The following is an 18,089-nucleotide window of genomic DNA, read 5'->3' on the forward strand; positions in this document are numbered from 1 at the left end:
GTTGCAAATAAAAGAGCTTACTGTGACTTTTCATTGTCTACGAGTACGGTATGGGCAATGCAAACTGCTAAGACCGAGATGACTTTATGAAGACGTGCGTCCCACCCAGAGGAGACGATCGTTGCAGGTGCAACAGCCAGAAGTTCCCTGCGAGAAGTATTTAAGGCGCTTCGACAGAAAGTGGGGAAATACTTTTCAGGCATCGGCGGTTGTCTAGCGTATGTGGGCTAACCACGTGACACGAAATCTAAATCGCTCGACTTGGAATGCTAGTATTGCCAGCCCACCGCCAAGCTACATTTCAAACCTTCTCGATCCAGCGGAGTCACGCTTTGAGGAGCATTTAAATGGAGTAGCGCTATCTTCCAGTGTGGCGCTAGACTGTGTGAGAGCCTCTATCGGCGACTGTCAGCAGCTCGTCGCTACCTTGAATCTGCTGGACGTTACCTTGACGATCAAGAATAGCGATTGGTAGCACGTGAAGCTATCATTGAAGGCATTATTCGCAATCTCGTGTCTCCGTCTCCAAGCACGATCATCGACCCGATGCCCCTGATTGAGAACAGCGAAGACACAGAGCACGCCGAGTAAGAATTACCACAGTCAAGCAAGTTTTCTATTATCTATCAGGTGTGAGAGCTAAAACGTATCGTACTTTGACTAGTTAAAGCTTACGATTCCTCATCAAGCACAGTAAACTCCAAGTCATCATTTCTGGTCGTCATTGTGTTGAGTTCTGGTTGCGTTCGCTTTTCAATCGAAAGAGGCCCAACAGGATCAAAGTAACCTTGAATATTCCATCCACAGTGCTGAAATACCTTGCTGAGATTGTATCGTCGGAACCGGTGAAATGTCTGGACAACAAAAGGCTTAAGATCACGCCCACTAGATTCGAGGTAGTGTCGCTGGAATGAGCGCTTGACGTAGCCAAACAGGAAGTCTATCGGATTAAAAAAAAAGGCAATAAGCCGGAAGGAAAATGGGCACAACACCAACACTGCGAAGGTAGTGCACACCCTCTGGGTGCCTGTGAATAGTAGCGCCATCCAAGATCCAGACTGAATTTCGACCAGGGTATTGACGAACCGGTCCACTTGGGCAATGTACGAAATCTTGACAGCATTTTGTGAACTCCACTCGGTCACATGTGCCCTCCGTGCTGAAGTAGTCTAGAACCCCATTAACGCCAATAAACGCTAGGATTAAACCCGTGGCTTTCGCTCAAATTCACCGCGAATAGCAGCCATTTTCCCACGAATAGCGTAACCTCGCTTGCGTATCATGCCTCTGTTATCGAAGCTGACCTCGTCCAGGAAAACAATGTTTTGGTGGCTCCAGTCTACGTGGCTTAGTTCCTCCACGAAGCGAAGCACGTCACGTTCCTTGATGTGCATCGCGCGTCGCTCCAACACCTTCCAGGTGAGGCCATACGCGTGTATTATTCTCCAGACTGACGTTTTTGAGGTGTCAACAGAATGAGTCCTCTTGAAAGCATCTTGGGCTTCGTCGAGATACGCAAGAGGTCGCTCCTCGTAGTAATTAAACAGCCATTGACGCTGCTGCTGTGTGTATTGTCTCCTGGTGACTGTGTTCACTCGCTGAAATACCCCCGTAGTTTCGTACACCTTAATCCAGTTACGGATTGTGCGCTCCGACTTGTTGAAGATGTGCGCAAGATGCTTTTTGGAATAATCAAGCTTGTAGTAAGCATAGAGGCAATGGTACACAGTGTTGGCGTGGGCGTGCTGCCGTGTAGCAGCTTCCTCTATGGTGTTCGCACACTACGCTATGAGCGCAGCACTTCAACATGCAGCCAGCGCCTTATTGAATATATTTAGGCTAATAATCAGCGTTGTTTTCTTATTTTGGACCATAGCTTCTTGTTGCCTTATCGCCCGATTGCTGCCACGCACACCTTCGGCAAATTTGAACGGAATTGACAATAGCTTAAAAAAACAAGCTAATCACCGAGACAATATACGGGTCTGGGCCAAAATATCTGCAGGGTAATTGAAACTTAATTTCAATCGAGTTTCATGTGTACTGCTGAGGTAAACCGTCCGGATAGATTCAGTAACTATTAGGAGTATCGCTTTAATTAACAAGGCACACAAAACTACATGTTTGCAATATGAAGATTTTTTCTTCAATGAAATGAATTTACTGTACTATAGAACTTTTACGCACTTCGTCGACAGCACATATTTAAGTTCCTTGAAACCTAAAATCCCTTCCATCCATTTTTTGTAGCCACTGCAAAGCGAGAATGCCAGTCACGGCACCCGTACTCGTCCACACACGGATTGCCGTAAACGCACGAACAGGATTCGAAGCCGCAACCATCGTATTTACCTGCCTTCTTCTGCTTCTGGAGATCTCCGTCCCAAAGCGCCTTCGTGGCTTCCTGATCGCGACGCAGTCGATCTGCTTCCTACTCTACGACGACATAGTACGCTTGATCCTTCTCAAGATTGTGATAAGTTCCACGCGGATCCTCACAAACGAGGCTGTCGAAGATGCCACTCTCCTCACGGTGGAAGCGTTCGGGGTTCGGATGTCGCGAAAGCCGCACAAAGCAATTGGGCATCACAAAAGAAAGACAATAAATTTCGTCGATATTAGCTTGAGTTGTTGACCCATCCTCGATGGGGAACAGTTCATCGTAGCTATCGTAGATCAGCTTGACCATTCCATTGCCGTTCAGCTTTCGTAAACACTGGGTCTCCTCAGCCGCAGCAGCAGCTTCTGCAACAGCGATGGCGTCAGGAGATGGCTCAACAACGGGAGCTGGTAAAATCTCCGTCATGGTCGGTGAGCCAGTAATCTCTACGCTAACCGATTCCAAGTTTTCGGTTGTTGTTGTCCCAGTTTCGACTTCGATAATAGTGACTCCAGGGTCCGGGCATTCAGTAGCATTTCCACTTACAATTTGTTGTTGTGTAGCACATGTAGCTACTTGGGGCGCTGAAGGGGTTTTGACAGGCACTGATAGTTTCGTAGGAGGAACCCGGGTTGTACTTTTCGATAGAGATCTTGGTGGTGGGGCTTGTACAGCATTAACGCCCTTGAGAGCAGCCGCAGGTTTGGTGGACATCGGAGCATCTTTAGCCTGATCGAGACGAGGGTACACTTTATGAGAGGGGTTGATTGTTCTAATGTGTTAATACTGTACCTTCCTTGGTAACGGTGACGCTAGTGCTGGCAGTTTGACATCCTCCTTCTCACTCTTACTCTGGGAAAACAATGACAAACCCCTTCACGTTTCGTGCTCGATACATGCATCGATCGCATCAAGATTTAAGGCACGCATACCTTCTTCTGTACATTAAAACTTGCACGCGGTGTCTTGGTGTTGCCGGCCTTCGGTGCCATCGCTCAAACAAGTAAATGTGCCTTCCAACTCCTAGTTCTACTGCGTAGTACTGAACTGGTATAGTCTAAATGATAAGAATAAAACGAAACATTTCAGGAGCAAAAGCAAATTGTGATTACAACCCAACAAATACGTGGTGCTTCGTATCTCGGTAGTTGTAAAGATCACTTTAGTGTAGTTGTACGAGTTCTTCAATCCGCAGAGTCAAGTCCTCCACCGTAAACTGGTCCGTGCCATCCAGCATCCCGTCACTGTTGAGCTTGTCCACAACCTTCGTCATCTGAGGCTTCGGCAAGTCCAGGAAGCTCTCCACCAAATCGCCATCGATAAAGTTTCGAGCTTCAGACACTGACCGTCGGTTTTCAAACGTGCGCCAGTCCTTGTGGGAGAAGCCACCGACACCTTTCACAACGTGTGTGAGGGCTTGCTGGACGCGGAGCAAGAACGAGTATTGGTCTTTGCTGATCGGCAGAATCACGCCAATCATTCCACTGACAGTTCCAAAGAGCATCGACTGGTTTTGAACGACTGGAGCAGCAGGAGCTGACTCACCCACATCAACCATGGCAGTGGGGCCAGTCGAGACGACACCAGAAGGCGTCTGCGAAGTAGAAGAACTGTTCTGCATGACCAGTGATCCATATCGGAAGCGGTTAACGAATTCTCCCAAGTGGAACTCGCCAACGGTCTCTAGACGCCCGCGTTCTTCATCGGATGCTGCACCACTGTTGCGTTGCACAGTAAATAAATTGAAATCCGTCTCGCTCCCGATGTACGTGTCGTCGTCGACGATACCGACGGCAGACATCCAATTCGAGTTCAGATCCTTCGCGATCTCTTCGATCGTACCGTCCAACTGCTTGTAGCTTAAGAGCGAGATGGACTTCATGAGATCACCCACCACAATAAAGTCGCCTCGTGACTCCATGTACAACACCAACGTGTGACCGTAGTGGCCGCATTCCGACACCAGCTCCTTCTCGTTGTCCGTGTTCTCGCTCCACTTGTACAGCTGCGCCTTGCTGTTCACACCTGCTAGTACCTTCCCATTGAAAGAATTTAGGCAGTACACAGCGCCCTTCACTTCCTTCTCAGTGACCAACTGCAGCTTCCGCTCTCCATGGATGCCCGTGACAGCGAACACAAGAATCCGACCTTGGTGGGGCTCAGCCTCTTCCTCATGAATGTACGCAGTTCCAACTACAAAGTACGACGCGTTCACGGAATCGCCGGCAAGAGGACACACGACTACCGAGCAGGGAGTCTCGAACGGATCCAGGCGGTACGAGTGCAGCACTTCGAATGTCTGGTCGTCGAACAAACGCACAAAGCCCTGGTCCACTTCCTCGCCTGTGTCGTCCACTGTAAAGCTCACAGTCAGCACTCCAAGTGTGTGGGACTCCGGATCGTGAGCAATTCGACGCGCCCACTCGTTCAAGTGGAAAGTCTGGATGTGCAGCTTCTGAATGTCGTCCACTGTACCAATCGTCAGTTCTTCTTCCGAGGACAGCGCAAGACACTCCGGGAAGGACTCGGAGTCGAACGGACACATGACGTTCACTTCCTTGGAGTTGATGTTGGAGTAGAGCAGCTTGTTGTTGTTGGAGTAGATGACTGTCGGCCGGTCACATGCTGCGAACACGTGAGTCATGTTTTTGGATCGAAAAGTTGACAACGAAAGAGGCTGCGAGCCCAGTGACACCCGCTTCCGAGTTCCCAGAGCTCCCTGCTGGACGTCCAGCTCATAGTTCATAAGACTGCCATCGCCCAGTCCAACCAGCAAGTAATCTTTCCCCTCGAATGTGTTGCACAGCACTGATCGCGGCAGTAGGTCCGTCCCGAGCGCTTCGGTAGTTCGTTTCTCCAGAGTTGGTAGTTGCAAGACGCACACTGAGAAGCTGGTCCACAGTCCGACGACACAGAGCGTACTGCGAAGTGCAGCCATGTCCCAGTGCGTCGAAGAGCCCGTCATGGCCACGTCTCCATCTCCCGCGCCACTGCTAGTGAGCGGAGTGATATCCACGCATGCGAGTTCGTGCTCCATCTTCACTGTCGTCTTCTCGACAACCTGACCGTTCTCAATTTCCAAGTACACGAGTACACCGCCAGATGTCGCGACTGCAACCTGCGTGGGATTCGCAGCAGCTACTGTGATTCGTGACCCGGACGCTGGCGACCAGGTGGAGCTTAGCGAGAAGGAAGAGCAGCTGATAAGACGCACCTCCGACTCAGTCACTTGCAGCCAGTAGTCTCCATACATGTTCCGACACAGTAGAGTCTTAACGTTCGTGAACGCTGGGATTTCCTTCTCCTCCATCTCGTCCTCGTCGCCGATAGCAAGAATGCGAACCTCGCTCACATAGCTCTGTAGTAAAAACTTGTCGTGCTCTGCAGCAAAAGTCTCACGAAGCGCCCACATGCCCTTGATACCCGGTAGCTCAGCGCTCGCTTGCTCGTTGATCCCAATGCCGTTTCGGATCACACGCAGCGTTCCGTCCTTGTCAGCGCCACTGCACGTCACAATTTGGCCTTGGCCCTGGCGATCGAGATCCATCACGCAAAAATCAATTATCGGCCCGACGTTCACGTACGAGTCCAGAACTTCAATGTACGACCCGGTCTCGTCGCGGTCTGCGTTGAGTTTAATCAGCTGCGAGTCACCAAATGTGCTGCCAATAAACACCACGCCATTGTCCAAGTACGACAGACAGGACGCGATATTCGTCTCGCCAAGCACCTCTAGGTGCACCCCGCTCACTTCCTTCCCGGTGTGTTGCAGAGCCACTACGGACAGCGTTCCGTACTGGTCAGCCAGTAAGAACCTCGACCCGTCCTTATCCACAGCTCCATACACTTGAATCACTGTACTCTGCATCGGAATAGCGTGAAATGTGCTCCCGTTATGGTACACGATGGTCTGGTTGGACACAATCAACACGCCGCCCGTCGGTGCCGGCACAGGGATCAACAAACTCGCCCCAGACTCAACGTTGGACTGACTCCACGGTCCTTCGGCGAAATCCTTCTCCTTGAGCAGAATATGGTACGTCTTCACGTGTCTGGCGGCCTTGTAGTCCTCGTACAAGACACAGATGGTGGGTTTGTTGTAGCCATGCAGGAACTTGATGTCAATGACTCTCAGCTCGTCCAGGCGGATGTTGAACGTGTCTCTGAGGATCCCCTTGCCACTGTCGATGGGGATGACCTTGAAGTAGCCTTCGTACAGGTTCATGCCGATCAATCGGCCCTCTGGATCGATGTTGCCACTAGTGACGATCTCGCTACTGCGACCGATCGAGTCTCGGATGCTGCCGTGCGCTTTGGTCACCACCTGCTGCGCAGATGAGTCGTACGCCAGCACACAGAACTGGAAGCGCTGTGTGACGATAAAAATCCAGTCCTGGGGCTCGTTGGCGGCGCGGAACACCTCGAAGATGGCGATACGGCCGTACAAGTTGATGTCATGCTGCGGCTGGAGCCCCTCGGGCGTCAAAAGGTGCACTTCAAAGCGGGTGCTTTTCGCCAGTAGCAAGTTGGTGTCGTTTGCGCCCGTGAAGGCTGCTGTGAGCGAGTGTGTGACGCTCGTGGGCTTCTGAGCCGTAGCAACGTAGTTGTACGACATTTTGCTCGATTGCTTGGGCTACAGAGAGACCTACGCCGTATGACTTGGACAAAGAGATAGAAGAGATGCAGCACGTGAGCCACGAGCGTGTTGTAGGCGCTGGAGAGCAGTGCGAAGGAAGAACCAGCTAGCTCCAGAGCTCGTGAGCAAGACACCAGAAGCACCTTTGCGTGCACGTCAAAATCTTCCAAATGCGATTCAATTTTGAATTGATGGTGGTCATCATCTAAATCAATATGGCTACATTTTCATTTATTACCTAAAACTCGATGGAGCCCAACTTGATCTTGTCGCGGTAGGATATGCCGTTAAAGTCCTCGACAAGGTGCTGGTACTGGTTCAAGTGAGTCAAGTGATAGTGCGCCGTGTGATTCGGGATGGCCTTGTCTCCTGGCATGTAATGGCACACGTGCGTACCTGCCTCCCTGTAGGCGCACCAAATAGAGTGAACAAGGACAATCGACAGCAGGCATATAACGGACGTACTTGGCGGCTTTGATCGTGGGTGCGTGCCGAGCAAGCACCAAGACGTCGGAAGTCTTGAGACCGAGCTCCTCGCAGATGTGGAGGATCGGCTTCGAGTCTGGGAATTTTTCTTGCTCTGCTTTTGGAACAAACATGTCGAACTGCCCCTCCATCTTTCAAATCAAACGTAGTTAGTTGTTGGGACAAGGCCATCAACTTCAAAAGGCAACAAAGCGTTTACCTCATTTAGGAAAAACTCGTACTCGTCCTGCGCAAGCAGCATAAAAAGCAGAGTTAGCAGGCTGCTCTTTTGCTCTAATAGTACCCGTCTTGGTGCCAACACGCACATCCTGCAGCGGGTCTCGAGGTGGAATCACAGCCTTGAACAAGCCCCGCAGATCTGAGTAGCTCTACACAGCACGAGCATCCAAAGTCAGACACACTTAAGCAGTCCTTGATCTTTGCTCGTCAACACGCACCAGCACTTCATTCGCTCCTTCATTCACGACCCAAGTCGACAACCCCGCAGACGTGGTCGAGTCCACGACTTCCTCCGGCCCCGCCGTTGTATTCGCAGCTCCTTCGTGCTTCTTCTTCTCCTTCAGCCTGTTGATTTTGTCCAAATACTTGTCTCTCACCGAGCTCGCTTGATTTCCACTCTTCACGCCAAAGCCCATCTTACTCCATTTCTCTCTTTCCTGCTTCTGTTCTTCCTTGTGCTGCTTCACCCTCGCCAGCTCCTCGGACGCCGACTGCAGCTGCTTCTCCAAGTAAATTTCGTCTTCGCTCTTACCTACTGCAGCTTCGTCCTTCTCTTTTGAACCCGTGACGCGGTCGAGAACTGCGGAGACACACACACACAATGACACATCCAGTTAGTCTGTAGCCGTTAGCCATCAATACTATGCCGCATACTTTGGTTCGGCAGGCCTTGTAGGGTACTTTTCAGCCGCTCCTTGACGATCCATGGCTTGCCTGGCGAGTCCTCATTGAGGTCTTTGAGCAGACTGCGCACGTCGCCCACCAGCATTGATTTGATAGATTTGGCGCCAAAAAGCGACGATCCGAAGCGATTTTCCGTTTGTTGGCGCTTCTTCTCGGCCACAAGCTTCTGGCGCTGCTGCTCCGCCTGTTGAGCTGCAGATTTGCCCAGTAGCGTGCCGCATAGCACGTCGTACTCGATGACGACGCCCTTGAGCTGCTGCGCCGCCGCCTTTGCCAACTTCATGAAAGTGAACTTCTTCCTCTACAAGAACCACGATGTGTGGTGCACATGGATTGAAGCCAGGATATGGGTACACATCTTAAAGTGTCATAATCGTGGAATGTTGATGGATTCTGTGTTGTTGTGGCTGAGGAAATGCAATGCGGTGGAGATTAGCTACCGAGAAGCGATTACAGACAGCGATGGCACGCGAAGTGCAACGACCTTTTCGTGTATTATAGAATCACGCACCGCACAGTGGGCGCAATCTACGCCAAACTCTGGCAACTAGGGAAGCAGGTGGATTAGGCGAACAAGTGGCTTGTTAATAAGGGGCTTGCAACGCGGTCAACAACGAGAGGGTGAAGCGAACGGTGTTATGGCTTTGTCCGGAGTACATCTCGAAGTTGCATCGTTGTTGCGCGATGCACACCCTCCCATTTCGATTAGTCCCCACCTTTACGACTGCAAGGCAACCCACACTACGGCTCTCCCCAAGGAGAGCTCCGTATTCTCCTATTGTAATATTTCAACATGAAATTTTCATACAAATTTTTTTTTGTGTTGTTATGTCCCGTGACGGTTTACAACAAGTACCGTAGCCATACCTGTTAAGAGCACTAATAATGTACATATTTGAACAGCATATGAGCAGTACCTGAAATTGATCACTGAGCAGCTGCTTCGAACAGAGACAACGTACGTAGCCGTACTCGTCCTCCATCGTAGTCTTCGACACGTCCGCTATCTCCGCCGCGTGAGCGTGCGATGCACGCATGCACCATGCATACAGTAGCCGAGCGGCTTGGGCTAGCGACAGTTTCATCCCAGAAAACCAAGTATAGTTAATATACTCAAACTTACCTCCCTTCCGTCATCGTGGCATTTCTTGCGGCAGCACCGCCAGTGTTTCGTCTTCCCGGAGACTCTTAAACGCATCGGGCGCTGGCAGCCTGGACAATACATAGCGCTTTCTAGAAGTCCTGCTTGCTGCCACCACGCTACAGCCCCAACCTCGTCGCTCGTCGCCTCAATGATTGAGGTGAAGGTGAAGTGCTCCACGTTGTGGAGAGCATAGTGATGGCTGGTTGCGCTAGTCATGATACGGAGGGAGGCTGGCAGAGTCTGGTGCGGTGCGAATACTTTGCAAAGTAAGGGAGTAAGCGTGCTGGCTGAACGCGTGGCGGGGAAGGAACGGGGGCTTTTTTGCGTTTACATACAAATGGCTAGTAATTTGTTTTTACATACATCGTGTAAATGTCGTCGAAAACGGGGGCGTAGCCCGGTTATTTGCCATTTTGAGTCGTGAGCAAATCTTGTGTGACGCACACTGGTCAAATCACAAACTATGAAAATTTCATGTTGAAATATTACAATAGAAGAAAACGGAGCTCTCCTTGGGGAGAGCCCACACTACTTCTGAAAAGCCAATGGTGAAAAGTCGAAAGCTTCGACGCGCTGATGAAGTGTGTAGAGAGAGCGGTGGGCGTCATCAGACCTCAAAACGAGTAAGACGCAGGGCTTGGTAAAATCTAATATGATATTGATTGCCAGGCAGACCCCACACCAATTAATAATGGTGTTATTTGTCAGTTTTTTTCAGTACACGTCCGTGACAGATGGATGCGTACGTCACATTGCCGCCTCGCACTTTCAAAAAAGGAAAACCTGGGATCTAGTCAAAACGGATACGCGCATTGGAATCGGAAGGGGGGTTTACCTGGAGAACCCTCCCGACACGCCCCACCACCCGAACGAACACCAACTTAAACATACCGATCGTACTGATGGGTACATTTCTGTGATTATTATAATACTGACTAAAACTACTAATAGTAGAAAATTTCTACTATTGGTATTTAATACCAGTACGAAAATCACAGAGAAAATTTACCAATCTGATCAGTTCGCGTTTTCTTCTTCCCGAGCTCGTGTCCGCTTCTTTCCCAGCTCAATTGCCTCGGCAACCGCACTTGCATCCCACGAGCTCCTATTGAGCTGCAAAAAGAGTATCGTCTCCAACGTCATTGGGTTAAGGCTTCGGCGCAGACGTGATAACACAATTGCTGCATGTGAGAACAGCCTCTTCACGTCATTAGATGTAGGCGGGATCCACTGCAGGTCCTCTCTAGAAGAAGTCGCTTCCTCCTGACTCAACGCAGCCTCGGTAAAGGACTGATGGGCATCTTCACCTTCCTCCTGCGGTCCCGTCGCCACAGTATTGGTGGTTTGGAGAAGTTTTACTACAGCTGCTCGTTCTCCTCTTGTCAGGATATTCTCTCCGCCAGCCATAAGCTTAATGACCCCATTCTCGAAGTCGGGAAATTTGACCAAAGAGGCTGTAGGAGACAGGTACAACTCCGTTCCAGGGTAATGCTTGATGACATGATCAAACAGAGTTCGCACACTAAGCAGGGACACCGTCGTTGTTTGTAGCTTCTTGTTCACACTCTCGAGAATGTTCGATTGAAGGCTCTGTATGAAGCGATTGAAGGCTCTGTATGAAGATCTTCTTGAGATCTTCATACAGAGCCTTTAATCGAATGTATGTATGAAAATCTCAAGAAGATCTTCATACAGAGCCTTCAATCGAACATTCTCTCGCGGGGTGAGAATGAAGTCCGCCAATTAGTCGTCGATGCGGTCCAACTTCGAATAGATGCAAAAATAGCGGTCGATCATGGAGAATGTGCTGCTCCAGCGTGTTGCATTACGATAGACGGGCATGAGAGCGTCTGCCTCGCGGAGATGATGCCGGTTCTTGATCGTTTTCAACTTGCCCATGAGCGCTTGGACTTTTTTTCAATAAATCGTCGTCCTCAGCTACACCGATGACCGCCACGAAATGCGTACCGTCCTCGATCCATGCGTCGATAGCAAAGTCATTTTCTTGCCTCACAGTAGCAACTTGATCCACCCCTGAACGACACTTTCCAGCCCGAACATGTTCTTCTTAAGCGTCTTCACGCTCACTCGGTTCAAACGAGTATACTTCCGCGTTTTCGCCTTTTCACACATGCTCAGTTCGCGGTTCTCCATGATGATCCAGTCCAACCAGTGATAAATTGTCCTGGAAAATTCATTACCCTTCACGAAAGTGTCGAGGCTACCTTCTCGCCGCTGAATCGCCCGGAATTCGTCCTCGTAAGTACTGGCATGGCACCGTACGAGATGTTCCACCAGGTTCGTGTACCCAGTGCCACGAGCTTGCTTCCGACGGGAGAAGCAGATCCGACACTGATTCGTCCACGTAGGTTAGCCTTGTATCTAGACTCTGCCCAGAAGATTTAGTCTTGTCGTCATCATCGTTATCGTCGTCTGTAGTGACCTCTTGTACAACCGACGCCCACTGTGCCATTTTCTCCATTCCATCGATTGTCAGCAGCTCCACAAACTCTGGATGTGCCTGCCACGCGAACATCCACTCCAGCTCGCGGATGTAGTCGTCCTGGTCCAGGTCGGCTTCACGGAAGATCTGATTTACAGCGAGGGGAATTTCTTTTTCCACCTCCTCCATCAGTTCCTCAATGGCTTGGACGCTACTCGCCATGGCAGCGTCCTGGACAGAAGACAATTCTTCGACCTGCTCGTTCGCCATCTGGATTTGAATTTGGTCTCGCAACAGCTTAGGGAAGAGCTTATTATTATTATTATTACGATTATTGAATTTTATCGAGCCCTGGTAAGACGCAAGATGTCCCACGAGGCATGACGGCAATAGAAAGGAGAAGTGGAAGTACGTCATCGACGTGAGATTCTTCAGCTTGAGCTCCAAATGAAACAAGGTGAGGCAGTAGGTGTGCGAGTCAAGATTCGCCAGGAGCTGCTCGATTTGGGCATTTCTTGCAAAGAAATGGCAATTAACCGGTTGCTGCCTCTTTGACGGTATCGTCGGACGCTTGTGTCGGTAACGCTAAGAAGTTGCTTGTTCAGAAGGCTCGCGAAAGGGTTAACCTTTTTAAATCTAAACTTGAGACGGTAACGTTATTATAACGCTATGTATTTTTATTGTAGAGGGTACATCATTTTTTATTTTCTCCCTGGAAATTAATTTCAGAGAGATATGATATTCTTTGAAATAAAACCAGGTACTTATGTAATCTAAAAGGCCTGACATAATTCAAAACAAAAAGTTTCTTACATATTTCAGGTGACGCAAAAATTGAAAATTCAGAGGCGCAATAAATTTAAAAATTTCGTGCGTGTCGTTCGAACCGTAAAATACCGTAATATATTAACCAATGGTAAGCATACATGTTGCGCGAAGAGAGCTTGGTCAATCACTTACACAAAATTTTGAATTGATAAACTCTACTGAAATCAAACAAGCAAGTCCCTGCTTCTAGCTGACGGCACTACCAAAGCGCCAGAAATACGAACTGCGCTAAGGACGCCATTTAATGTAGAAGGTAGCCCAGAAGCAGCAACGATACAAGTAGCCTACTTTTTCTCACGGGCCACATGCAAATCTGGCTTTTCTTTTAGATCTAAGACAAAGAAACGGTAAAGCATAAGACAAGGGCGGAGACCAAGAGCAAAACTATCATATAGATCAGCTTAAATAATTCCGTAGAGCTAGCATCGCGCATGGAATCAGTTGGCACAGCTACGACACAGAGGATATGTCGAGCTTTTTTGATATGGGTCACGGCCTGTGTCACAATACAAAAGACAAGATCTTTGTGACCTGCCAGCGATCCAAAGTGTACCAGATTAGGTGCACAGCGTAACTAGGTATAGTTTATCATAGTCATGTCAAATCAAGTCAAATCATATTATTCGTCCCAGTTGATAAACAGTGTGATTCAATGTGACTATGCAAAAGTGTCCTATGCTTTATTTCTGGTTCTGTTTCGCGCTGTTGCAGGTATAGCGACGGGGCTTTTTTGGTTGCCTTCTTCGCTGGAGCACCCCGCTTGGTCACACGGCGCTTACTCTCGGGCGGCTCGGCGACGGCTGGCTCGGCGACGGCTGGCTCGGTGACGGCTGGCTCGGTGACGGCTGGCTCGCTCTTAGGCGCGAAGTCGGCAGTTGGCTCGCTCTCCGCAGATGGCTCGTTGGATGACGGCAAGTCGCCAGCTGTCTGCGGTGGCGAGGTAGCAGCAGGCTCGACAGGCGCGGGTAACCTTTCATCTGGAGTAACGCAGGTAGGCGTGCTAACAGCGCTATCGTCGTCGTTCCCTCCATCTTCTTCGAGACAAGCGCCAATTCTCTTGGCAATGATGCGAAGCCAGTGCTCCATCTCGGCCAGACGATCTTCGTCCCAACGATCTCCGCTAGACCCATAAACGTCATACATTTTTTTTCCACACTTTACCTGTTCCTTGTAGGTGACCTATGATTTGCGTCCTGAAGCCTTCGTATGAGAGTCGCTTATCGCATAGCCGCTCCTTCCTCGTTGCTTTGTCCCGCAGCGGATACGCACAGCGAGAAACCTGCGAGGCTCTCGACGGCTGTGAGTGTGTCTTCGTCCGCGCCATCTTTTGAAATGGGGGGACGGTGCACGAGATAGCATATATTTAACAACAGATGCTAAGAGTATTAGCTGAAACAATATAAAACACCTTCGGTGTTATTGAATGTTGCTGTGAAATCATGTTATTCTGTGTGAGGTTAAGCTCAACACTATGCACTTTGAAACACTGCGATCGCTCCGCCTTTGCCGCTCAGATTTTTCCTCAGCGCATCAAGTGTGATGCTATTGTTTTTGCGCTTCGTCCCCAGTACTTGCGCTATGGTTTCTGGGGGGGACGTGCTCACTTGCAGCTAGGAATTGGATTGCATCGTAAAACTCCTTGCGACGTTTGAAATATTGACGATCGGAATCACTTAAACGCCATTTCGTGCCGTGACGTGCTTCGGGTTGTTGTACGGGGGTACAACCTGCAGTTTCTTTCATGTACTCTGTCCAAACTTCAATCGCGGACTTCAATTCTCGAGCAAGACGGTAGGGAACGGGCTCATCCAATTGCTCCACCTGTTCGCTCGATTGTCAAGCCTGGCCAGGAGCTACGACGAGCTGATATCGTCCGCCGACAAGCGAATTGACAAGCGTGTGGGTAGAGCGTAGAGATTCTTCCATAGCTGTCAGACGCAGCACTGTAATTGCGAAGTTGCTTCCCACCACGTTGGTTAGAATAGGGAGAGCGACACGTACCGTAGAGATCAATCCGGTGTCTGATGTCTTTTGGAGGCGCGCTAGTTGATGGTTAGCAAATACTTGGTAGTCTGATTCTGTGAATAGAGAATGTTTCCAGATTGAATGCGTTGGATAAGCGAGCACAGAGTCCTAGAGTACCACTTCCCGTAGATATGCGAGCAGACGCAAAAATCCTTGCCCTGCTATATCATGAATGTCTCTTTTGTCAAACAATGGTTGTAACGTGTCAATCCATGAAAACACTGCTCCTCGCAACGTTTTTAGTATCAATCTCTCAGCCCGAGGCAGAAAGCCCCCCCCCCCATTTGCATTGAAACCTGCTAACGCACGGACAAACTCACGCGGCAAAGTAGTCAGATAACAGCCTTCCATTTTCGCTTTGTTCCATCTGCCACCCCTTCTTATGCTAGCCTCGGATGCGCCATTCGCTTCGGCGATGACGCACAAGCTAGTCCTGCGAATGTGTGTCACCTGCAAGTTAAAATAAGAAAGAGTGTTAATCCATGTGGTGTGAAAGCATGCGATTCAATGTGAATACATGGCATGTTAAACGGTGTTAACATCATAACATGCTACACGATGTTACATATTATCTTTTTGCTTGTGACATAGCACGCTTTCAGGGCCTTCTTCAGCCCGCTAGCCTGTGCGCTGTATGATATCTCACGGTCCTTTATCTTGCCATCGATGAGCTGGATGTTGGATCACGTTGATCGGACACGCATGTCCGGAAATGTATTCTCTGCTACTTGGAACCGCCAAAACAGGTATATGTCTAGGGCTCCAATAGGGCACAGGATGATGTCGCGGTATCGGATACAGCCGTCGTTTTCGATACGGCCAAACTGATTCACCTTGCCTTGGTCCATTACTGCAAACGCCGCCACGCACTTCGTTGGGCCTTCATTGGTAAGCTCCATGGAAAATAGATCGGGTAGATGAAGCTTCCTCGTCGTCTCCCCCCTCGCCATAAGCGCGTGACCGAAAAGAATGTCAGCTCGATCGTGAAGAGCCCGACCGTCGTTTAGCTCCATGAAGTATGTTGTTACATTGCGTAGCTTCCCGAGCGAGTACGTGTCCTGCATGGTACCTTTGCCACGGTCATTGAATTCCTCGCGCCTACGCGCTGTTCGGTCGCGCTTATGTGTGCGCAAGTACTCAGAAAGTGCCTTGCCACGCGGATGCGGGTGGAACCCAATACCGGAGACTTTTGGGTGATGTAGAGGTATACTAACGCCTTCACATACCCTCTCATACCCTCCACCGAGAGAGGAGCAACCTTCCCGTCCTGTTTGTGCCGCGAGCCCCGTGGACGCACCACCTCTTCGAGAAAAAGCAAGATCTTGCCCTCTGTCACGACACTTTCATCAACAAACTGACGGCCGTTGCACCACCTAACCCACTCACCCTGTTTGGGCTCGTAGCTGCGACGAGTGTTGCGTGCGCGGCGCTTAAGACTGTCCGCCACAACTTGTTGGACGGCGCCTTGTACCGTAGCGTTGTTCTCGATGGCGAGAGACGTGTTAGCTGATATCGGCAAATTTTGAATGATTGGCTGCACAGGGGGGCGCCCCCTCGCGACTTTTCTCTCCTCGCCCCCTCTCCCATAATGTCAAAACATGTTTTTACACCTCCTTGTCAAACGCTCAACAGTCGACCGCTACTTACTGATACTGTGCGTACTCACCTAACCGCATTAGACACCTTCTGTGTCTGCTTTCCTTTCGCTCTAAAATAGAATGTATCGGTTGTGAGTTTTGTAACTCGCTGTGACAATGTCACAGCTTGACCGACGACACAGCTATGTTCTGTAGATAATAACAATAAGGCGGTCGTTCGTAGAGACCTTTGTCGCTCTTATCTCTAAGTAGACAGGTACAGTATGAGGGGTATGCTTTTCCATGAATTATGGCAGATGATGCGGCTGCAAATCAAGCGTAGAAGATGCATTAAGACGCCAAGAACATACAGAACGGAGTTTACAAAGGATATTGGAATTAATGTGTGTCATCCCAAGTAAGTCACCAATGTTGTCTGCTCTGCCAGTGGCGCATTGACAGACCGTTTTCTCACAATAGAAATATATTGAATTAGATTTAACTTCAGCTTCAGGAGATATTTGAAAGATGGCTGTTTTAATCATAACAAAGTCCGCTGTTTCTCAAATTTCAGAACTTCTTCGTGCACCGCACGACAAATTCAGTTAATTTATTTAAAGTTATAAAATTCGATGTTGATGTCGTGCGTCACATAATTCTCTTGTATGGGGTTCCTTGTAGCTCTGGTGTCTGATGCTTGCGTTTCAGTACCTGCGCTTTAGATTGAGGTTTTACTGTGAAAATGAAGAAGTGATAATTGCTCTTAACTGTCTCCTTGCAAAATATCCGTGGCAACCATCCGTGCCACTCGTTTGTGCTCATCCGCAGAGTCGGCGCCTGAGCCTGTCCTTCTCGGCACCATGGACCGCAATCACGGTTCAAACTTAGCACTATTTCTCGGTCGACGCACTCTCGACTTCACTAGTCACTTTAACTTCAAAAATTCTCGCAATTAAGCTATCCTCGGCGCGGGCAGCGCCTTTGTGAGAAGGTCTGTCATCATCATGCGCGACTGTATGTACTCGGGCTTCACAGCCCTTTCCTAGCGTAGTCACAGATAAACTATACACATATATCAACGTATTTGGCGCTGTCCAGGCTCTCCTCCAACTCCAACCGCTTGATCGCAGCCTGGTTGTCCATCCACATGGGCATCGGCTCCGCAGCTTTGAAACCCAGCTCCCTGATCAGCTCGTGCAGTCATAGCAGCTCCCTTCCCACGTGCGAAGCCGACGCAAAGTCGTCTTCCGTAGTTGAGAGCGCTACCCTCGTCTGCTTTTTGCAGACCCCCTGCACAACGGCCCCGTCCATGGTTATCTCGCCTCCAGACACAGACTTCCTGTGGTCCTGGTCCGCAGCGAAGTCCGAGTCACTCCAGCTCTCCAGCGCCACTTCGTCGTTGCATGTGGCCTCAGTTTGAAGGGTGAGCTTCATGCTCTTCGTGCCCTTCAGGTACCTCGTGATCTTCTTCGCCATCGGTTGGTGTGTTCTTCTCGTAGCTTTGTGTACAGCGAAGCTAATGTCAGGTCTCGTACAACGTGCAAACCAAAGTAAGCAACCCACAAGCGACTGGAAACAGCGGATCGTCGGCACGCCCGGCGTACCAACCTTGGTCAGCAACTGCGGTTCTTCATCTTCCGCCTCGTTGCTCTCTTCTCCAACCGGGC

General features: G+C 49.7%; 4 protein-coding genes across 4 annotated transcripts; all 4 read right to left on the bottom strand.

Moving 5' to 3' along the window:
- Nucleotides 1-671: 671 nt before the first annotated feature.
- On the bottom strand, nt 672-1,283 carry PITG_01736 (uncharacterized protein; the record flags this gene model as incomplete). The annotated part of the gene is made up of 3 exons (XM_002908306.1): nt 672-940; nt 993-1,152; nt 1,209-1,283. 3 exons carry the CDS (start codon nt 1,281-1,283, stop codon nt 672-674), a joined length of 504 nt encoding a protein of 167 aa, XP_002908352.1.
- Nucleotides 1,284-3,542: 2,259 nt separating this feature from the next.
- On the bottom strand, nt 3,543-6,995 carry PITG_01737 (DNA damage-binding protein, putative; the record flags this gene model as incomplete). The annotated part of the gene is made up of 1 exon (XM_002908307.1): nt 3,543-6,995. One exon carries the CDS (start codon nt 6,993-6,995, stop codon nt 3,543-3,545), a length of 3,453 nt encoding a protein of 1,150 aa, XP_002908353.1.
- A 259-nt stretch (nt 6,996-7,254) lies between these two features.
- Nucleotides 7,255-8,688, bottom strand: PITG_01738 (uncharacterized protein; the record flags this gene model as incomplete). Its single annotated transcript, XM_002908308.1, has 6 exons — nt 7,255-7,420; nt 7,482-7,633; nt 7,702-7,722; nt 7,802-7,870; nt 7,934-8,301; nt 8,376-8,688. The coding sequence occupies 6 exons, from the start codon at nt 8,686-8,688 to the stop codon at nt 7,255-7,257; spliced, it is 1,089 nt and encodes a 362-aa protein (XP_002908354.1).
- Nucleotides 8,689-9,332: 644 nt separating this feature from the next.
- On the bottom strand, nt 9,333-9,542 carry PITG_01739 (uncharacterized protein; the record flags this gene model as incomplete). Its single annotated transcript, XM_002908309.1, has 2 exons — nt 9,333-9,474; nt 9,529-9,542. 2 exons carry the CDS (start codon nt 9,540-9,542, stop codon nt 9,333-9,335), a joined length of 156 nt encoding a protein of 51 aa, XP_002908355.1.
- Nucleotides 9,543-18,089: the final 8,547 nt, after the last annotated feature.

The sequence above is a fragment of the Phytophthora infestans genome, genomic scaffold (genome assembly GCF_000142945.1).
Source record: "Phytophthora infestans T30-4 supercont1.2 genomic scaffold, whole genome shotgun sequence".
NCBI lineage: Eukaryota > Oomycota > Peronosporomycetes > Peronosporales > Peronosporaceae > Phytophthora > Phytophthora infestans.